The following is a 21,538-nucleotide window of genomic DNA, read 5'->3' on the forward strand; positions in this document are numbered from 1 at the left end:
TCCATTTCCACTATAAAAAGATGCACTGGAAAGACAACAGATTATGGCCCGTAGGTCTTCGTTGCTGTCGATTCTTTTTTTCTTTATGTACATGAGACTGTGAAGGATAAAGTATGTTCGATTGAGCTAGATAGGTTAAGATAATCTACGACACACGCAAGTTTAACGAGTTCCTGGTATCAACCAGTACGTCTCGTGTGGGATCTCTTGCCCACAAACTTCACTAGAATCAAAAAGAGTTTACAAGCACTAATGATCTCTCTTTGCTCTGTCTCAATCTCAGGTGTTCAAGCACAACCTCAAGATAGAACAGCAGCCAACAACAACAAGAAACAACGTAAAGAAAACCTAAGTGTTACAAGATGTATTTATAGGTCTTGCTCCACCGACTTGTCCTTTACGTTTGCGAGTGGGTCTTTGTGCACTAAAGCCCAAGTCTCTCTTCTTGCTCTTATGTTGATGATGCTTGTTATGGGCCGGCAGGATGGGTTTGGGCTGAGTCACATTAGTTCACAATCTCCACTTTGACTCACCAAACCCCGATGAAAGACGCCGTAGCAGCTTCTTCCTCTTTCGATCATCCGACAGTCTTCGACATCTTGTCGCCACCTCCTGTCGATCGCTCCTTTCCTGATTAACAAAAGAACCAGCTTCGTTCTCTTATTAACCTCCGCCGACCCCTGTCTCCTTTCAATCCCTGCTCTAGTGAAGCTCCGAACATCCGCCTCCAATGGCGTGTGTTCAATACTCTGTCATTCTGCTCACTCAGTTCCTCGTGAAGATCCCGAATCAAATCTCAGGTAAATTCAACTCAAATGTCTTCTCAATACCCTCTGATTTCACAACTGACTCTGTATCTTCTCGTTTCTTCTATGCGCTTGTTCAATCTTCTGTTATCAAATCTTCAGAGATGCGTTCAACACTGTTTTCTTCAGTCAAGTCTCGGGAAAACAATATAATCCTCAAACCATATCTGTAGACAACCCACAATTGATCCAAGTAAGACTTTTAGTCTTTCACTGTTTTATCTTGGCTGTTGATTTGTGCCTAGCACTAACTCAGGTTCTGCTTCTTCTTATCAAGTGTCCAGAGAACCTCTCAGCCAAGGTATCTTCCAGTGAGCAAGCTCCAAGCTTTCTGACAATTCGGCAGGTAAAGCATTACTGCTTAGAGATACTACCTGCCTATTTTTTTTTCTTAGACTCATATAGAAAGAACTCCATGATAGGTCCAACCTTCACTTAAATGTTCTCTTCCTTGCACAACTGCTCTTGAGTCTCGTAGAGTTGCTCAGCTCCTATTCCTTTTAGAATATAGCGCAACTAATATACTTCTGTTCTCTGTCGTTTCCATACAAGCTTCCGGTGTCCAGTTACAGCCACAGAATCGATGAGCTTCTCCCTCTGTTCACACACTTCAAGGTAACAACTTTCCAAAACAGACTTCCTTACTTGATTCTGTTCTTTCTGATCGATGATATCGATCTGACGATTTCAATCTTCTGTCCTCATCTGCCAGGTTCTCAAACGTCAACAAAACAGAACCTGCAAGGACAACAATTCTTCTTAGGCGATCTTTAGAAGCTCCAGGCATTCCCGGAACTTATTTCCTGGTAAGTTCTTTGTCAGAAAATCAGCAGGATTCTTAGATGTATGTATTTTCTCAATCACCACATCTCCCTGTGCAATTACATCTCGAATAAAATGCAAACGAGTGTCTATATGCTTGGTCCTTTCATGGAAACCTCCATTCTTGGCCAAGTGTATAGCGCTCTGCGAATCACAAAATACTTTAACGCTCTCTTGCTGAAACCCTAAATCACCACAAAATCCTTTCAACCATATAGCTTCTTTTACAGCTTCTGTTAGAGCCATATATTCTGATTCCGTAGTTGATAAAGCAACTATGTGTTGAAGCCCTGATCTCCAACTTATAGTATTTCCACCTACTTGAAAAACATATCCAGTAACAGATCTTCTTCTATCCAGATCACTCGCATAATCAGCATCACAAAAGCCCTCCACTTTAAAGTTAGAGCTCTTAGTGAAATTTAGGCAAAAACTCGATGTTCCTGCAAGATACTTCATAATAAATTTCACAGCTTCCCAGTGAATCCTTCCTGGATTTCCCATAAATCTGCTGACTAATCCCACTGCATATCCCAAATCAGGTCTAGATCCCACCATTGCATACATTAGAGAACCAACCGCACTAGCATACGGAATTTCACTCATTAATTCTCTTTCTGTTCTTAGCTCTTCTTCATTCAAACTTCTTAGCTTAAACTGAGCTCCAGTTGGTGTGACCACTGCTCTGGCTTCAGACATATTAAACGTTCTTAAAACCTGTTCCAAGTAATTTCTCTGACACAACTTAACCCATCCGTTCTTCCTGTCTCGGATAATATCCATCCCAAGAATTCTACTTGCAGCTCCCAAATCCTTCATCTCAAATCTATCTTTCAAATTTTCTTTCAGCTCTCTGATTTTAGATAAATCCTTTGAAGCAATTAACATATCATCAACATAGATAAGCAAGTAGATCATTTGCGAAATCTCTGATCCTTTTATGTAGACACATGGATCATATAAACTCCTGCGGAAGTCATGTGTCTTCATAAATTCATCAAATTTCTTATTCCACTGTCTGGGGGACTGTTTAAGTCCATATATGGACTTCTTTAGTAAGCATACTTTCCTTTCCTTCCCCTTTTTCACGAACCCTTCTGGCTGATTCATGAATATTTCTTCCTCTAGCTCTCCGTTTAAGAAAGCAGTCTTAACGTCAAGCTGCTCAAGCTCAAAATCTTCATTTGCCACCAATGAAAGCATGATTCTGATCGAAACATGTTTCACTACTGGAGCAAAAACTTCTGTATAATCAATACCTTCTACCTGTGAAAAACCTTGTGCTACGAGTCTGGCTTTAAATCTAGGTTCTTCCACGCCTGGTATTCCCTTCTTGAACTTGAACACCCATTTACAGCCAATAGTCTTTTTCTGTTCTGGCTTCTCAACAATCACCCATGTACCCGTCTTATCAAGAGAACTCATTTCTTCTTCCATTGCTTTTAGCCATTGCTTCCAGTACTTAGATCTCCTAGCCTCATCAATCGTCTTAGGCTCATCAATGTCTAAGTCTTCGGCTGCAGCTAATGCATAAGCAAACAAATCATAATCATCAAACTTCGATGGTAGCTTGATCTCTCTCCGAACCCTGTCTCTAGATATAACATAATTTTCCAAATCAACTTGCTCTTCCTGAATCATTGAAGCTTCATCTTCCTTAGGTTCAGAGTCAGACTTGTTTTCAATATCTGAAGTTGTTCCACTTTGAGCTGGATTTTCCATATTCTTAATACTTCCTGAAGGTCCTTGGATTAAATTTGGACTGAAAGTAACACGCTTGACCTTCTTTTCTGGAGCTTCTTTTTCTTGTTCTCTGTTCTCTTTAGCTGAGTCTTCCAAATCTTTGAACAACTCGTCTTCATTAAAAGTCACATTCCGACTTATGGTACATCTTTCTTCTTCAGGCAACCAGATTCGAAACCCTTTAGTTCCTTGAGGAAAGCCCACAAAGCTCCCTTTCACTGCTCTAGGACTTGTCTTGCTTTGTCTCACATGTACATAGGCTGTACATCCGAATCGTTTCAGGTTGCTCAAGTCTGGTTTAACTCCTGACCAGATTTCTTCAGGCAGTCTGAAATTTACTGAAGAATTTGGTGATCGGTTGATTAGGTATACTGCAGTTGATGCAGCCTCAGCCCAAAATCTCTCCTCCATTCCACTTTCTGATAACATGCACCTCACCTTCTCCATTATGGTTCTGTTCATTCTCTCCGACACACCATTTTGTTGAGGTGTGTAGGTGCATGTCTTGTGTCGCTTAATACCAGCTTCCTTGCATAAAGTGTCGAACTGTGAGTTACAATATTCTAGTCCGTTATCAGTCCTCAAGCATTTAATGCTCTTCTTAGTCTGATTCTCAACACTGATCTTCCATTCTTTGAACCTCTGGAAAGCACCATCCTTTGATTTTAAGAAGAAAATCCACACCTTTCTAGAATAGTCATCAATGAAGGTGATAAAATACTGACATCCTGCTAAGCTTGGGGTTACAGACGGTGATCCCCAAAGATCGGAGTGTATGTACTCCAATGTCTCCTTCGTTGTGTGTTTTCCTTTTGGAAAGCTTAGTTTATGAGCCTTCCCAAAAACACAATCCTCACAGAAGCTCAGAGTCTGAATGTCTTTCTTAGTCAAGTACCCTTCTCTCACCAAAACATCCATATTTTTCTGACTCATATGACCAAGCCTAGAATGCCATACTTTAGTCAAATCTGTGTCGAGCTTAGCAACCAAGGCTTCTGATTTAGAAACTACTCCGTCTAAGTAATACAAACCATCTTTGTATTTTCCAGCAATCACCTTCTGATCTCCTTTATAGAACTGAATCATTCCTTGCTTCCCTTCATAATGGCATCCAGCTCTGTCCAAACATCCATATGAGATCAAGTTTCGACTCATAGTAGGCATGTACCTGACCTCAGATAAGATAACAACTGAGTCGTCTGGATTGACAATCTTTATCTTCCCCATGCCTTGAACATCACAGTGTGTGTTGTTTCCCATCAAAACTTTTCCTCCATTAAACTCTTCTAAATCAAATAGCAATTCTTTATCTGGAGTAATGTGGAAGCTTGCGCCTGAGTCCAGTACCCATTCATCTTTCACATGGTTACTGCTTGCAGTGAGTAGCAATGGCTCCTTGAATTCCATAACTACGTTTGCGGAATCCTCCATCTTCTGGCTTTGACGATCTGGGCAATCTCTCTTCCAGTGTCCATCTTTTCCGCATGCGAAGCATCCCTTTTTCTTAAACTTCATCTGGGATCTTCCTCTGGTTTTTGATCTGCCTTTTGCATAACCACTGTTAGACCTTTTTTCAGACCTTCCTCTTTGGCCTACATATAGACCTTCAGATGCAGCCTTAGCCTTGTTTAATTGACCTGCTTCCTTTAACTCAACTTCTTTAGAGTATGCAGATTCTGTTACTTCCTCAACAGTGATAGTGTCCTTTCCCTTCCCATATTTCAGAGACTGAGCCATCTGCTCATACGCCTTAGGCAGACTATTAAGCAAAAATATTGCTTGATCTTCTTCTGAGATATTAACCTGGACGCTTGCTAGATCTGAGACTAGCTTCAGGAAGACATCCATATTCTCATCTAAGCTCTTGTTTTCTTTCATCTTGAAACTATAGAATTTTTGCTTCAAATAGATTCGGTTTGGCAAAGACTTGGTTTGATAGTTTCTTTCCAAAGCCTTCCACATATCAAGAGCTGTTTTCTCCTTCATAACTTTCCGAAGAATCTTGTCACCAAGGCTCATAGTCAGGAGACTTCTCACTCTCCTGTTCTTCTCAGCCGCCTTTGGATCAACCTTAGATTCTTTTTCAGTACTCTTCTCTGTCGATGTATCATCATCATCTTCGGTCTTAGTTGGATCTGATGTAGCAGCGTCACCGTCAGTTAGAACTGAGTCAAGTCCCATTAGCTCTAGTTGACATAAGATTTTATGCTTCCATAAGCCGAAATCTCCCCTACCATCAAACTTCTCAACCACGAATTTTCCAGGAACTGGTTCCATTGACTGACTTGTCTTGATCTTGTCTTTTTTAGGTAACAACTCAAAGACTTCAAAACACGGAACCGCACAAACTGGAACTCCCAACTCCTAGCAACAGATAAGTGATAACTCGCCTTGTAGACTTTCTATCTGCTCAAACCAACGCTCTGATACCAATTGTTGGGTTTTTACAAACCCATGTCCAACTCTCTATTGTCCGATTAGTACGATATTGTCCACTTTGGACCCGAAGGCAAGGCCCGCATGGATTTGTTTCTGGGACTCCTTCCCAAAAGGCCTCGTACTAATCAGAGTTGGACATCCTTTTATATACTAGACATTATTTGTCTAAACTTCCAATGTGGGACTTTGTTTGCATTCTCAACAGAGACAGCAATTATTCTCTATTCATACTAGAAAAATGTAAGGGAAAATAATAAAATATTTTTTGGGTCTAAAAGGTACACACCAATATATAGTTGAGAGAATAAAATATATAAAATAGCACGTTAATATAAAATATCACGTTAACAAAACAACGATAATATTAGAACTTACAATAGCCAAACAGTATTTGATTAGTCGTGTACTGTAGTACTGTAAATTTCTCGACTATTTGATTTAGGGGTTAGTGAGTGATTTTTCCTAACTATTGGCGTTAGATTTATATATAACATGAGACTATAACCTATTCTGTAGGGCCAGTATTGGCCAGATCTTGAATAAAAATACAATAATGTTCTTTAAAATATTTGGTTGGAGTTTAGGTGAAACTAAAACCGGTATAACATTTGATTAAAAAGGAAGAAATTAATTTAAGACATAAATTAAAACGACTAGATATGTTATAGTAATAGACTGAAAACGATACCTCTAGTGGAATACAAGAAGATCAGACCATTATTTTCATTTGAGCACCACATTCTCTCTTTCTACGTTTGTATATAAACACGCAACCAGTACCTTGATCAAACAAAACACCAACTCATCTTCTCTAACAAGAATCATCAAACACACAAAGAAAAGACATAAACACAGAGAATTAAGAAGAAAAATGACAAAAGTTCACCCGAAGTTCCCAAACACTTACGAGGAAAGCTTGTGTGATAGTAAAGCAGCCGTAGTATTAACGGTGTGGAAGAAGTCTCTTCTCTTCAACTGCGATGGATTCACAGTTTACAACTCCGATGGACATCTTGTCTTTAGGGTTGACAACTACATGAATTCTCCTAGAGACAACATCGTCCTTATGGACGCTTCCGGCTTACCTCTCCTCTCCATCCGCCGCAAGGTACTTTTTATAATCCAAGAGTTTTAGCCACTAGGCCAATTTATCGTTGGTGGTGAATCCTTTTTATGAAACTAGTCTTGAATTTCCTTTTTTCTTGTTTTATTTGATCAGAAGTTGAGCCTAGGAGATTGTTGGGCGGTATACGATGGAGAAACGCAAAGAGATCCATTATTTACGGCAAAGAAAAACGTTAGCATATTAACAAACAAGAAGAGCTTGGCGTGGGTTAGCTCCAAGAAGACAGTACTATACGAGATTGAAGGATCATATGGTCAGAGAAGCTGCAAAATAGTGGACGTGAAGAGGGACAAGAAGAAAACGGCAGAGATCAAGAAGAAAGATGCAATGGTTGGAGGAGGTTCCTTTGGCAAAGATGTGTTCAAACTTATAGTTGAAGCGGAGATGGAGCCTCGTGTGGCCATGGCATTGACCATCATTCTCGACCAAATGTCAAGATCTTATTGATTTTTCAAGCTTTTGTAAGTATATATTAGTGTTCCTTTTTGGTATGTAATATATGCATGTGTGTTCTTATATGTTACACATGAATAGAAACAACTTTTGTTTTCAGTTTTTGGTTTTAGCCTTGATACTATACATAAATGAACCGTTCGACTAGCCAAATCGGTGAGACTAAATCAGCATAAACCGTTGCTATAAGAATATTTCGAATACTGCGTGATAACTTGTATTTTTTGCACGTGAAAAATGTGATGATCATGAGTTTGATGTTGAGTTATCAAGAACAAAAAAACAGAGATAATTTGTTCCTTCTTTGCGACAAAAGTTTTATGCATGAAACAAGTCGTTATAAAATCACTGCAAAACTTCGAGAGGTTTGCTAAAAATGTTCTAATGTTTCTAAAGTCTACCGTGAACTATAGGATCAATCAATCAAAATTAAAAAGTTAGTTCGAAAAATAAATGAAATAGTTTCTGCATAGATGAGTTGACATTCAAGAAAAGCTAAGAATTTGGAACCATAGACAATTTAATTAAAAAAATGAAAATATGTTTTTAACAAACTAAGGGTCTATGTGACTATATATTAACTCATGTTTCATTTAGCTATATGTCCATAACCGGGTCTGATTCAGGTAGTGCCTATCAGTCAAAGCTTGTCTAGATTGAGAGACAACACATATACACAACGCTTAGCCGACGGAATATGGGCGATGTAGGCGCAAGACAGATAAATTTTGTCATCAAAATTGACATTTGGGGAATGCGGAGGCGCAAGGAAGGTAACATGCAGTACGGTATACTTTTTTTTTAATTTAGAAAATTTTAATTTTTTAGATAAGTATTTAATTCTAGGGAAAAAATCAAAATTTGAGGCTGCTATAAATGCATGTATAAAAATTGTAAAATTATTCATTCACATAAATAAGAAATTTTAAATGAGTATTTACCTCACTACATTTTGCATTTTTTGTTTTCTTTAAGATTAATTCTCGTTTGTTCACAAAAAACTTGGATTGATTGAAATACTTGTCAACTGCGCTATGTGTTTAACTCAAACTTACACATGTTTGTTTTATCTGCATTAATGTTAATGTTGTTTAAAGACATCTTTAATCCTACTTTATTTTCTATTTCAAACATTATCATGGAGTAAAATATTTTTAATATCACTTCATTTTCAAATAATAGATAGGGTTACTCCATTTATAGAGTAATTTTACCAATTCATCCATTTTGAAGTTGACTTTTTTTATTTATAAAATAGTCTTTTGAATTTTTAATATTTTATTTTTGAATCTTTAATATTTTATCTTTAGATATTCCATAAAGGATTAGTTAATAATTTTACATAAAGATGCATACAATAATTTAAAAAAAACAAAACAAACATAAATAGTTAGAATAAAGATAACATAAAATAAATGATTTAATAATCCGGAAATTTTTTTTAGATATGTCAAAATTGGTGAACTACTGCCCAAACGAAAAAGACTAAGTAAAAGCTTGTTGAACTTGTGATTCAACATTTCGCTTTGATATTATTTATACCTGCTGAGCTTGAATATGTGCACATGCATTTGGATCTTGTGCTTTTTAATATATAATAGATAATTAAAATAATTTATATTTTTTTTTTAAATTGTAAACATAAAATAATTGGAGTTAATTGGTAATTTTTTAAGTATTAAGGTATTATTTAATAAAATAAAAATATAATCATTTAAAAATATTATTTTTGGAGTAAAAATTAAAATGTGTATTGGAGTAAAATCTAATTCTATTTTGGTGTCACATCATCTAATCTATTAATTTAGGGATTATCTACTATTTGAAGTTCTCATTTAAATTTTGGACTCTTTCATAGTTGTTGCTAGAATATATCATGCCTCCTATACAATGCAACCTACCAACTTAAATTAAACCAAATCTTAACCAACATAGATTAGTTAAACCTAACCAGTAACACTTTTATAATATTTTTGGTTAATCTCTTAATATAATTAGATCATATAAAACTGAACCACTTTTAAATCAACGAGTTCCATATCATTCCAGACATAAGAAAAAAAATATCCGACTCATTTACAACGTAAGTATACAAAGACCGTGTATGCTTATGCTCATTGATCTTCCAAAAACCAAATAATTGTGGCATAGACCAACATATGCTCATGTTCGTATCACTAACTTTACTTCCATATATTTACTCTTCATCTACATCATATCACAACATACACAGTTCTGCAAGAACATGATTTTTTTTTTGTTCAAACAACCAAATAATGGTGGCATATGGTCAGTAGATTTTTTAAATATGTTTTTTATATATTACATTTTACGAGACTATGTGTATAAGTTTTTTTTTTGAAAAAGGGCATAACTATGTGTATAAGTTAAAAGGTAAAAAGTGTGACAAGGCAAATTATTATACTAAAAATGAAAGAAGATTAAATACAAACTAATAATAAGTACAACACAAATTATAACACTATTAAATTCTATATATATTTAATAAAATATTATATATATGTCTAATATGTATATATATATAAATGTTACACAAAATATATATAATATTATATACACATATTATATATACCATATATTATTAATTGAAATTTGACAAATCAATTTCCGCCCTTTAGGGCGGGTTCTAATCTAGTTTTGGAGTAAAAAATAGAATGATACATTGGAGATGTTGTCAGAGAGCTACAAATCAATTTATCTTGAACATTCTATCAATCGAAGATGGCACGGTTCTCAAGTCCTCCAGTCACTTGCTTCATCCAAACAAGAAAGTTGATTTCACTGAGAGCAAGAGAACAAGAATCTCCAGATACTTGACGTATATATATATATTTGTGTGTGTTTTATGTTTCTAATTGAGCTTTTGTTCATGAAAGGTGTGAAAACGCTGAGCTGATAGAAGCTAGCAGAACTGAATTCATGACACCATCGGCTTTCATATTTGTATATGAGAACCAGTTGTTTCAACATTCATGAACCGGCGTTTCTGTCTGGGACCATATTCTTTGGCATCCAGACTGTAACACAAACAATATCCACATAACAAGCGATCAGGATCTGATCATCTCATGTTGTTAAGCTGATACAGGAGATCAGTGGATAGAAGGAAATGGTAAGCAAACAATGGTCTTCAAAGGAATAGAGTGCAGTAGCACTTTGAGGAAGTCCAAGCAAAGAAAAAACTGCAGTGGCTGAGGCTTTGGAAGACATAACCGCTCTCTTCCATGACGAGGATAACACAATGAAATATACACCAGATTCAGACATGGTTTTCTCCATGTCTGTTCTAATTGAATCTAATCATTTGTTTGTGTAGAATAGCAATGGAGATCTCTCTGTATGACTGTATCTTTCTTTCTTGTTAAGAAAATTATGTTTAGTGTGATTTTTAAACTTTATAAGCAGCAATTGTGGGTTGTAATGAAGCAGGAACCATTTGGAGTACTCAGCTCCCATTTATGTACCACTAATATGATTCATTTGCTTGGGAAAAGTGATCAGAGCATTTGGATTCATCTCTCTTGTGTTGCAATTTGTCATCTAATCAACAATTAGTGAGCTCTGGAACGTTGAATGAACTCATCTTCGATGATATGTTTGTTCATACCGGAAAACCAAATTGGCCATTTTAAGAATAAAAAGTTCACTCTTGCAGAACACATTGCATCCTCAAACACACACAATACAGGAGACACCAGAAAAATAAAATCACCATGATGCTGAGCAATCAACTTGCCAGAGTGTGATCAGTAATACAAGATTGCAATTTGCCAGCGTGTGATGCCAGAGAGTTTTTGATCAGGCAGGTGCAGCTTCAGAACTGAGATTTGTCAAGGCTGTCAAAGTAGGGATGGTCAAGAGCTGCTTTCGCTGAAATTCTTTCAGCTGGATTGTACCTCAGCATATTCTGCATTTTGTTCAAAAGCTTCAGACTTTAATCTCACAACTCAAACAACTAAACATTAACTAGGAAACCCAACAGAATGAACCTAAGAAGCAAACAGACTATATAAGATAAAGAAAAGGGCAAGTAATGCTATATAAACTGTCCCTTCAAGAAACATAAAGGTCACAGGGGATGATAAAGAAGAGCATACCGTGAGAAGATCAACCCCTTCAGGGGATAGAGATGGAACAGCACGTGATAAGTCTTGCGGCTCCCACTTTGGATACACATGCCAGTCACGCAGAGTCATTACACCAGGCCATTGCTTCTCAGTAGGTGTTCCAAGCAATCTCCAAGAACCAAGAAGAAAGAACCATATTTAAAGATACATTGGCGATAGAATCCTAAATAAGTTCATTGACACACACACACACACACACTGGCATCAAATACCTGAAGATATGAAGTAACTGCTGAAACTCTGAGTCACCAGGGAAAAGAGCTTGCCTCCGAATCATCTCCGCTGCAAGTAAAAAAAACACCAATAAGTCAAAGTACTAAACCAAAGACACAAACAAGTCAAAAGCAAGTGGTGTATAAAGACTAACCAAAGATGCATCCAACAGACCACATATCAACCCCAGTGGAGTAATGAGCAGAGCCAAGAAGAACCTCAGGAGCTCTATACCAAAGCGTAACAATCTCATGAGTGTAAGACTTCAAAGGAACAGTGAAAGCACGACCGAGACCCAAATCAGCAATCTTCAAAACCCCTCTCTCCTTATCAAGCAAAAGATTCTGCGGCTTGAGATCGCGGTGAAGCACGCCGTGGCTATGACAATGCGCCACGCCTTTACAGAGCTGGAACATAAACCTCATCACGAGATCGGCCTCGAGCGGCCTCGGGTTGGGGCCCTTCCTGTAGGAGTCGACGAACTTCTTGAGATCCGTGTCGAGGTACTCGAAAACGAGGTAAAGGTTTGATTTTTGGGACTGGGTCGAAGTCGTCACAGGAGAAGAGGATAAAGAGGAGTCTTTTGATTGGAGGACGTGTTCGACGCAGAGGAGGCGGACGATGTAGATCGATTGGGAGAGCATCTGGAGGAGGGAGATCTCGCGGAGAGCGGTTGGTGGGATGCCTTCTTCGTCCATCTCGAGGCGGGTTTTCTTTAAAGCGACGAGCTTTCCGGTGTCTTTCTCGATGGCTTTGTAGACTTTCCCGTATGTTCCTTCGCCGACCTTCTCGAGCTTCTCGTACTTCTCCATTTTTGCTAGGGATGGATCTTCGAGAGAGGAATGAAAGTGATGATCTTTTTTGGTCTCGTGTGTGTTGTGTGTGTTTATAAACCCTAAGCCCCTTTTGTGATTAAGCGCCTGATTCGGTTTAATGTTAACGTTGTCTTTAACCGATATAGTTCCACGTGGCATCTCGTTTCCCGCTCCTTTGGACTTTGAACTCTTTTTGGCAGGGTCCTTTTTCTTAAGAAATAAATCATTTATTTGATCATGTTTTTTAATTTTTTATTGCGTATTTTGTTACGTTTCGAAAGAAAAAGTTATGTTCGTGTTGACAAAGAAAAAGAAGTTATGTTCGTATTGGTGGTGGTCATTAGATTAGTCATTAAGTGTTAATGAATAGTTACGTTTAGTGTCTGATGTTAATCGCCGGCCTTGTTCATGTCATGTACTCATGTGTGCAAAAAGGCCCAAACGTCATATTCTGTATCTACACTTTTAGCTAAATGTTTGTATCTAGGGATCTTTTCTGTGTGTTTATCATATGAATTACTAATTCAAGTCCGTGGATAAAAACCAAAAGCGATAAAGTGACAACCGCTAAAGCCCAGAATACAAGACCAAGAAAACTGAAAGAAAATCCAATAAGAATCTAATATGCTATTTTAGGGTCCAACACAAACTTGGAACAGCTTCCCAATGCCTCTTGATGTTTTGAAAATTGTTCAGCTCAACACATTTTTAGGGCAAATGGATAAAAAATGCCAAAACACATGATTTTTTTCGAAAACTATATAATCTGTTAAAACTGAAGTACAAATAACTAGTTCTTAAATTACTTAATTAATTATACCTAATGTCACTGAGATACCTAACTATTAATCTAATACAATCATTTATTATTATCATTTAATAATTAATCAAAAAAATAATAACATGTACTTTCTTTCAGTTCTTCTAGACCTAAGTTTTTCGATTTAGGTGAATAATATTTGGTTTATAATCTAGCTTATTTCAAATACGTTTGACCAGATTAGAATTTTATTTAATCAGTTAACAACCTATGGTTTGAGATATTACACATAGACAAACTCAATTGCATCCTACACATAGACAAACTCAATTGCACATCAAGAATTTTGTATCATATTAGATATAAAACTGGGAACTTATAGTTTAGGATTTTACATCCTACACCTTGATCTATAATTATATATTTTGTGTATGTATATATGTTTACATCCTACACAAATATATACCATATAATAATAAACCTATCTATAGATAGACCACAGGTTCAGGATTAGTAATACAAATAAACTACAATTTTTAAGAATTGATTCCCCAAAATCTTTCTATAATAACACAGTTTTCAAAACTTTGTTACAGTTTAAGTAAATTAGGAATTGTTTTGACATATTAAATTATTAATTACGATTTTGGATAACTCTATCTTAATTACCGCCACAAAATATTTCTAAATGACATTCCAACTTACTTAATGTATCCCTAATGTGTTGCTAATCATATTAACTAATTTTTTTTCTTCATCATATTAACTAAAAAGTATAGAAAATGAACAACGAAAATATTCTTTTTATATACATACTATCACATGAATGGATAAATGTGGTAGTATGTATATAAAAATTGATTCCCCAAAATCTTTCTATAATAACACCGTTTTCAAAAGTTTATTACAGTTTAAATAAATTAGGAATTGTTTGAAATATTAAATTATTAATTACGATTTTTGATAACTCTATCTTAATTAACGCCAGAAAATATTTCTATATGACATTCCAACTTACTTAACGTATCCCTAATGCATTGCTAATCATATTAACTAAATGTTTTTCTTCATCATATTAACTAAAAGGTATAGAAAACCGAATATAGAAAATGAACAACGAAAATATTATTTTTATATACATACTATCACATAAATGGATAAATGTGATAGTATAAATGTTTTAAACTAATCTGAAATATTTTAAATATCTTGAAAAGAAATCCAATGCCTAAGTCTTCATTATTAAGAACTAAAGATGTTTAAAAGCATGTAAATAATCAATTAATATCACCCACTATCACATAATTGTGTAAAATAAAAAATATTTATAGATATGTAATTTTACGCATATTTACATCATTGCTTCTGTTAGAAATAAAATATAACAAGACAAATATTATATAGTTTGGCTAAACTATTGACTATTGAACACACAATAATTTTTTTGAAAAAGAAAAAGGTTAAACCCGGGTCACTATTGGAACCAGACCTAACCTCTGGGGGAGTCGCAAGCCCGCAGATGGACTCCTTCTTCTGGACATTCAAATGGATCCTAAAGCGTAGATCTATATCCGCGTTAGGTGAACAGAACAATGTGACTTAGTTTCGCATAGCAGGAAGATCGAACCTAAAATGTGCTGGCGTCTCATGCCCGTCCACTGCCACTTAACCACAAGACCCGTTCAACACATAATAATTTTACTGTCAAGATTTTTTATTTAATTGTGTCTACAAAGTAAATAATAAAAGATATTTAATATTGGTAAAGGTTTACAATATATATAATTCAATCTTATAAAACAAATTTTGAAAAATATAAAATTTAGAAAACATAAGTGCGAGTGTATTAATCAAGACAATTTAATACTCCATTCTCACATAGTCACGACTCACATGCATCGGCAAACAAAAGATGAAAATAGTTGACTATGAAATTTATAATAAAAGTGAAAAGAAAACACTAGGATTAGTTTGACATCATTGAGTACATTTTATAGTTAGAAAAAGTACCATAAAATATGTAACTTGGGGAAGAAGACTCATTGACATACAAGAGAGACCAATCTCAAATTTAGGGGTGTCCTGAGAATATCGAAGTGAAACATTAACTTCTTTTTTTTTTATGAAACATTAACTTAGGATCCCTATTTCTTTAAGAAAAATTTATATGGAAAAAGATCTCCAAATTTGCAAAAGTTTTTTTTTTTTTTAATTTATTAAATTGTTTAGGGCTTTCAACGTATGAGAGACGCCCCTGTTCAAAGCACCACCATATATACATAAATAAAAGTTGGGAGGTATGGGATGAACACATTTATCAGCACTTATTGTTTAATTAATATAAAAGGAAATATACAGGCCAAAAGACAGCTCTGATCATCGAGTGCATGGTTGACACGATCTACGTAGTCACCCAACAAAGACCAAAGTTCCTCCCTAAGTCTTTTTATTCATTTATTTAATTTTTCTTTTTCAATAATCAAAAGGCGCCGATGAAAACCACAAAATCTGAAGATCATATTAAAAAATTTCAACAGAGAGTTCCACGCTGTCACACCTAAATCATTTTTAGATTTAATTTTGTCAAATTTCTTTCTTTTTTCACCCGAAAATAAGAATAAAATTAAGAAGAAACATAAAAAAGTCAGGCCTCTTTCTGCAGGATTCACATTTGGTCTCGCTCTCTCTCTCTCTCTCTTGTACACACGCTTCGGAAGAAACTGAGGGACAGAACTGAATCACTCATGTCTGGTTTATACAACAACAACAACTCCTCTTACTTCTCATCTCCGGCAAGAGCTGCTTCTCCTCAGATTAGAAGCACTCCTCCTGAGATCGACAGGTATTGTCTCCCGAAAAGAACACTGACTCCTTTTGTTTTGGTTCTTTATAAACCGATCTGATTGTTCTTTCTTTCTTTCTTGTCTCGAAACAGCTCTCAGTACTTGACGGAGCTTCTCGCCGAACATCAAAAGCTCACACCTTTTACTCAAGTCTTGCCCATATGCAGCCGCCTGCTCAATCAAGGTTTCTCCTTTATTTCACTCTCTTCTCCGATCTTGAATTCTGATCTCAAGTGTTGTGTATATTATTCAGCTCTTATCTTCTTTCCCACCAGATTGAGATGAGTTTAAGTCTTAGGTTTTGTGTTTCAATAGAGTGAGATCAAGTTGAATGGTCAGATCATTGTTTGGTCTGATTGAATCAGTCAATCAAGTCTCAACACTTAGTACTAGAGTTAGTGTCAATTTGCCTTGTCTTGTCTCTGTTCATTTAAAAAAAGGGCTTTGCTTGGATGTGCAGAGATGTTCAGGGTGTCTGGAATGATGTCTAACCAAGGATTTGGCGATTTTGATAGGCTCAGACACAGAAGTCCAAGTCCCATGGCTTCTTCTAATCTTATCTCTAACGTTTCTAACACCGGCTTAGGTGGTGGTGGCTGGAACGGCCTTTCTCAGGAGGTACTATTATCATCATCTACCTTTTAATGTTAACCAATCCTCTTTCTCAACACCTAAATCAATTTGCCTGAGTATTGCATTTCACATTGTTGATCGGTTCTAAGATCTCTACTTTATGTTTTCAAAAGGTTTCACCTTATCATTCACAATCTCTTAGTTTAAGCCTGTGTAGTTCAGCTTCTTTCTTTGAAAATGCTTCTTCACCAAGAACACTATGTTTCTTGCAGAGACTTAGTGGAACACCTGGAATGATAATGGATTGGCAAGGTGCACCAGGAAGCCCCAGCTCATACACCGTCAAAAGGATATTGCGTCTGGAGATCCCTGTAGATAGCTATCCTAATGTGAGTTACTCTAAGTGTTCTTTTTTATGCAAAAGAACTTCACAGTATTTTTTTTTCTGAACTTCTCCTCTGTTTCCATCAGTTCAATTTTGTTGGTCGACTTCTCGGTCCTAGAGGCAACTCGTTAAAGCGCGTTGAAGCTACTACAGGCTGCCGCGTGTTTATCAGAGGGAAAGGCTCAATCAAGGATCCGGAAAAGGTGAGAAAGATCCATGAAACATGTCATATGCTTTCAATGAAGATTTTATTGGCTGTAATATTTCTTGTTTGATGATAAAATAAAATGTAGGAAGATAAGTTAAGGGGAAGACCGGGATATGAACACCTGAATGAGCAGCTTCACATCTTAATAGAAGCAGATCTTCCAGCCAGTATTGTGGAGATACGTCTGCGTCAAGCTCAAGAGATTATAGAAGAGTTACTTAAGCCTGTGGTAAACACACACATCTCTACTCCACTCTTTTTTCAATTTTTACTTCTATTAGTTGTTATATAGTATAATCAGTACAAGGCAGCTAAGATAGTAGTATAGTCTTCCTTTTGGGGTATTAAATTGAAAGGCCACGTTTTTCTTTTAGGTTATTCCTTAGTTGTTTTTTTTACCGTTGAGACGCTATAAACTTATTACCTGTAGGCCACTTGTTTTTTTTTTTGTCTCAACGTTTGTATTTTAGTACACACTCTTTGGAGTTTGCTGTTAGTATTCAATTATGCAGACATGTGTGTGACCACTGCCATACCAGTCAAGGCAGCCACATTGGTGTAATCGCAAACGCCAAAAAGCATAATTGTTTTGCCTTTTTGATCTTTTTTTATACAAGCAAAGCATTAATATGAAAACATAGGATTCGTTTTAACAATAACATTTTGTCTTTTTATTTCTTGGTGGGTTGTAATGAAGGATGAATCGCAAGATTTCATAAAGAGACAGCAGCTGAGGGAGCTAGCGTTGATAAACTCGAACAACTTGAGGGAAGAGAGTCCAGGACCAAGCGGCGGTGGAAGCGTTTCGCCTTTTAACTCAAGTGGTAAACGCCCCAAAACAGGATGCTAAAGGAGCGTTTTTTAAAATGGTTTTATTTATTCTCCAGCCAAAAGGTACACTTGTCTACTCTGCATACACAAACACTCATGTGTTGGTTTGGCCCAGTAATGACTGCAATGGTGGTGGTCAAGGCCTCCCTATGGTCTCTCTCCGGTGAGCGACCATGTGGCTTTCCTTATTTATTTGTTTATTCCTCTTTATGAGAACTACATCAGAGATTCATTACAGATTATTATTTAAAAAAAAAAAGATGGAAAAAAGTTGAAATATATAAAATATATATGTAGGGAAATGATGTGCATGTGGAGGGTAAGGGGCGTGCACTGAAAATTCTTATTGTAAAAACAAAGACATTTATTGGATTGATTCTTATTGTTTGATTTTGGAAACTTCTTATGTAAAACTTCGCTTATTCATTTTTTTTTCTACATATTCTTATTCTTTTAATTGTCTATGAGCATTGTAGATTGAAAATGGATTTGAAAATATGTTGTTATTATGATTCACAGAAGAACAAACCGGACAGACTCGTGTCAAGTCCAGATGTACCTTTGTGTATATATATGATCATGTTGTACATGGAATTTGATTGGTAGAAAATGGGTTTATTATGGTAAAACTCTCAGGGAACAAAATACATAGGGTTAGGAAGCTTGAAGGTGCGGTTTCCTGAGTATTCTCCTTGTAAGTCACTCCATTGGTCTCCTACGTTTCCCCATATCCTGTAACCTTCTTCCACCACTTGCTTTCTGATTGTTGTTTTGTATATTGTTGCGCTGTGTTTTTTGTTCTCTGGCGTCCTGAAAGTAATTAATATTTTGTCCACATTACGAAAGACCTACTTTTTTTTATGTTTATGGAAAAAAAATCTTTAAAAAATAAGTAAAGCTGATCCTTACCTCATAATCAACCTTTCATAACCAGTGAAGCCTTGATTATGCAAATTTTCTTGTGTTGCCTGGCCAAGAGTTTCTTCATCTCTTCCGGTTACTAGGATCACTTTGAAGCCTGTTTCTATCAGTTCGTTAAACAGTTCAAGAACAGGCTGTATTGCTGGAGACTCTCCTTTCATCGCCCATGTTCTAAATCCAGTTGGATCATAAGGGTCACATCTGCATGTTAACATTAGGTCTAAGTGACATAACATGTTAAGCTAGTCTTCCTTTAAGATGTCTTCTGTACATTAGTTGAGCTTCCAACGGCCGATCAAGTAAGCCAGGTTGGTTAAACTTAGTAGTAATGTGAGGAGAAGGAAAAGAAAATGTGTACCCGTATCTTTTGAGGCGATAGTAAAAGACGTTTGAGACGCAAGTATCATCAACATCGAAGATCCATGCATCCATACCATCACCAGGAAGGACTATCTGACTGAGATAAACCCTGATTTGTTCCACAATCAACTGGACGTCTCTATCATATTGACCAGCAAGCATGTATACCTCAACATAACGCATACATTGGATAGGAACGGTGCGCCAGGCACGTACATTGTTTGTTTCTATTGCTAGTCTCCAGCTTAAGCAGTAGCTACCTGGATAGTTTCCGTCCATCGGCAGCCATGGACTTGCGCTGGTTGCCACTGAGGAGACTGTTAGAAAGATGAGAAGCAACTTCATTCTCTTATATCCCTCCATTGCTCTTGATTCTTCTGGTTTAATTGGTGATTAAACAAAAGAAAAGCAGTTTAGTCAAAAAAAAAAAACAAAAGAAAAGCAGTGGACAATATACAATTAGAGGACGTTCTTTTGATACAAGATGAGTTTTGTTGTATTGATATCAATGGTGAAACAAGAAGAGTAATAAGAGGAGAAAGTAGTCTTAATTAGAATATTGTAGTGGTGAGAAGAGATGTTAGTTACAGAGTAGTATTTAAAGAGCTTTGGTTAGGTAGAAGATACTAGTTAACTTCATCCACTAAGTCTCTCAGCTTATGAGGTATGCAAAAGTAATATAAACTATGTAAATGGGGTCAAAACTAGCAAGCGCACGAGTTCACTAACACACAATCTATATATGCGCCACTATTTATATTCTAACACTTTCACATACCTTGCACATCATCCTCTAGGACCTCTACTAGATATTACAAATAATAATACATCATTCGCATTTTACAAAGTGGCATTATATCTTTTAGTTAGTATACATCACTAGGTGGAGGAGCTCACTAGTTTTCATTTATATAATACGATAAACCTACTTAAAGCACTTTCCATGCAGGGTCAACTATACCAAAGTTTTAGGGTTTCATTTGAGGTTTTCTTGAGAATATGCCTGATGGTAGTTTGAACGGTCATCTGGTTTTGGTTCAACTTGTTTAATTTGTCTTGTGTTTTCATAGTAATATCTCAATTCATGTAATATTGTAGACAAAGTTGAATAGATTATTTGCTAGGGCCAATAAGAGGGTCTTGTGGAAAATTTTCAAGAAAACTAATAAGGGTTGGGCACAAGTTCGTCAAACCAACCAATAAATGGACCGACCAAATAAGACTTACATGATGGATTGGATGCTGACAAGGATTATATTGTCATTAGCTTTTGTCAACAGAAAAGTGGATGACACATTAGTAGTAGTCTAATGGAAAATGTAAAGGACAACAACTAATGGAGCTAAGAGTTGTCAACACTACTACATTGACAAATCCGTTAAGGAGTTGTTGCTTCAATAATAATTTTTTTTAAAGAATAACCAATGAGCTCATCTCATTAACGATCCTTCATTCCTTGGATATATATTTTTTCATGTCATTCCTTTCCTTTGAATTCTTGTAGATTTGAATGCCACTCACAACACCTTCTTTTCTATCCCTTTACAATTCTTTAATTGTGCTGAGGGATGCTTCCATTTTGAACCATAAAAAAATAATTAGAACACCACTTACATGCCAGTCCCACGAATATAAATGTAAACGCATAAATTCATCGGTCCTAGATTTGATTACTGTTGTGAACAAAATTGCTACTACTTGACCAGACGAAGATATAACCATGTCTTAGTCTTTATTACAAAAATCCGAAACCTGATTAGGCGTCTGTTTTCTTTAGAAAATAATTTGGGTCTTGATCTAGATACCCTAAATTAAAAAAAAGAAGAGTATTAATGTTTTCATTTTCTTTTCACCAAGATAACATCTCACTCACAATTTCATTTACAGCACGTTATGACTAATATTCCTTATAAAATGATGGAACCTGATCAGTCTTGACAAATGCCACAGATTACCGTCTTGACAGAGGTGTCAACTGGTTCTGCCGTCCATGAATAAGTCCAATCCAATTCATTTTCAACTGGACTATGGATACCCCGAGTTAATAAACAGTCTAATTGGATAAAAGACAAATTGGTCCATGCTTCCACTG

At 36.1% G+C, this 21,538-nt stretch overlaps 4 protein-coding genes across 6 annotated transcripts; 2 read left to right on the plus strand and 2 right to left on the minus strand.

Moving 5' to 3' along the window:
- Positions 1-555: 555 nt before the first annotated feature.
- Positions 556-7,491, plus strand: LOC130509663 (protein LURP-one-related 8-like). Of its 2 annotated transcripts, XM_057005829.1 has the most exons (7): positions 556-800; positions 909-999; positions 1,084-1,152; positions 1,359-1,421; positions 1,519-1,612; positions 5,681-6,918; positions 7,030-7,491. In XM_057005829.1, the coding sequence occupies exons 6-7, from the start codon at positions 6,682-6,684 to the stop codon at positions 7,381-7,383; spliced, it is 591 nt and encodes a 196-aa protein (XP_056861809.1). In that variant the 5' UTR covers positions 556-800; positions 909-999; positions 1,084-1,152; positions 1,359-1,421; positions 1,519-1,612; positions 5,681-6,681; the 3' UTR covers positions 7,384-7,491. The 2 variants fall into 2 exon arrangements, with proteins under 2 accessions (XP_056861809.1, XP_056861808.1); XM_057005828.1 differs by having other exon boundaries at positions 1,359-1,612.
- Positions 7,492-11,021: 3,530 nt separating this feature from the next.
- LOC130509617 (cyclin-dependent kinase B1-2) lies at positions 11,022-12,629 on the minus strand. The gene is made up of 4 exons (XM_057005773.1): positions 11,905-12,629; positions 11,750-11,819; positions 11,508-11,646; positions 11,022-11,317 (listed from the first exon to the last, which is right to left on the minus strand). Exons 1-4 carry the CDS (start codon positions 12,560-12,562, stop codon positions 11,225-11,227), a joined length of 960 nt encoding a protein of 319 aa, XP_056861753.1. The 5' UTR covers positions 12,563-12,629; the 3' UTR covers positions 11,022-11,224.
- Positions 12,630-15,973: 3,344 nt separating this feature from the next.
- Positions 15,974-18,564, plus strand: LOC108847892 (KH domain-containing protein At2g38610). 2 transcript variants are annotated; one of them, XR_001949006.2, is made up of 8 exons: positions 15,974-16,167; positions 16,261-16,352; positions 16,629-16,786; positions 17,014-17,130; positions 17,213-17,329; positions 17,420-17,563; positions 18,032-18,328; positions 18,463-18,564. XR_001949006.2 is itself a non-coding variant. In XM_018621259.2 (7 exons), the coding sequence occupies exons 1-7, from the start codon at positions 16,070-16,072 to the stop codon at positions 18,182-18,184; spliced, it is 879 nt and encodes a 292-aa protein (XP_018476761.1). In that variant the 5' UTR covers positions 15,974-16,069; the 3' UTR covers positions 18,185-18,564. The 2 variants fall into 2 exon arrangements, 1 of the variants encoding a protein (XP_018476761.1); XM_018621259.2 differs by having other exon boundaries at positions 18,032-18,564.
- Positions 18,565-18,651: 87 nt separating this feature from the next.
- Positions 18,652-20,069, minus strand: LOC108847893 (acid phosphatase 1-like). Its single transcript, XM_018621261.2, has 3 exons — positions 19,445-20,069; positions 19,075-19,287; positions 18,652-18,975 (listed from the first exon to the last, which is right to left on the minus strand). Exons 1-3 carry the CDS (start codon positions 19,807-19,809, stop codon positions 18,798-18,800), a joined length of 756 nt encoding a protein of 251 aa, XP_018476763.1. The 5' UTR covers positions 19,810-20,069; the 3' UTR covers positions 18,652-18,797.
- Positions 20,070-21,538: the final 1,469 nt, after the last annotated feature.

This window comes from Raphanus sativus, chromosome 3 (assembly GCF_000801105.2).
Source record: "Raphanus sativus cultivar WK10039 chromosome 3, ASM80110v3, whole genome shotgun sequence".
Taxonomy (NCBI): domain Eukaryota; kingdom Viridiplantae; phylum Streptophyta; class Magnoliopsida; order Brassicales; family Brassicaceae; genus Raphanus; species Raphanus sativus.

What these genes read in the sequence shown, in the direction of transcription:
- LOC130509663 (XM_057005828.1), top strand. Translation starts at nt 6,682, where the DNA reads ATGACAAAAGTTCACCCGAAGTTCCCAAACACTTACGAGGAAAGCTTG. An exon ending in TCCTCTCCATCCGCCGCAAG is followed by an intron (nt 6,919 to 7,029) that starts GTACTTTTTATA and finishes TTATTTGATCAG; the next exon opens with AAGTTGAGCCTAGGAGATTG.
- LOC130509617 (XM_057005773.1), bottom strand. Translation starts at nt 12,562, where the DNA reads ATGGAGAAGTACGAGAAGCTCGAGAAGGTCGGCGAAGGAACATACGGG. An exon ending in CAGTTACTTCATATCTTCAG is followed by an intron (nt 11,647 to 11,749) that starts GTATTTGATGCC and finishes TGGTTCTTGGAG; the next exon opens with ATTGCTTGGAACACCTACTG. An exon ending in AAGGGGTTGATCTTCTCACG is followed by an intron (nt 11,318 to 11,507) that starts GTATGCTCTTCT and finishes AACAAAATGCAG; the next exon opens with AATATGCTGAGGTACAATCC.
- LOC108847892 (XM_018621259.2), top strand. Translation starts at nt 16,070, where the DNA reads ATGTCTGGTTTATACAACAACAACAACTCCTCTTACTTCTCATCTCCG. An exon ending in ACTCCTCCTGAGATCGACAG is followed by an intron (nt 16,168 to 16,260) that starts GTATTGTCTCCC and finishes GTCTCGAAACAG; the next exon opens with CTCTCAGTACTTGACGGAGC. An exon ending in CTGTAGATAGCTATCCTAAT is followed by an intron (nt 17,131 to 17,212) that starts GTGAGTTACTCT and finishes TGTTTCCATCAG; the next exon opens with TTCAATTTTGTTGGTCGACT.
- LOC108847893 (XM_018621261.2), bottom strand. Translation starts at nt 19,809, where the DNA reads ATGGAGGGATATAAGAGAATGAAGTTGCTTCTCATCTTTCTAACAGTC. An exon ending in TATCGCCTCAAAAGATACGG is followed by an intron (nt 19,288 to 19,444) that starts GTACACATTTTC and finishes GTTAACATGCAG; the next exon opens with ATGTGACCCTTATGATCCAA. An exon ending in TATGAAAGGTTGATTATGAG is followed by an intron (nt 18,976 to 19,074) that starts GTAAGGATCAGC and finishes AATTACTTTCAG; the next exon opens with GACGCCAGAGAACAAAAAAC.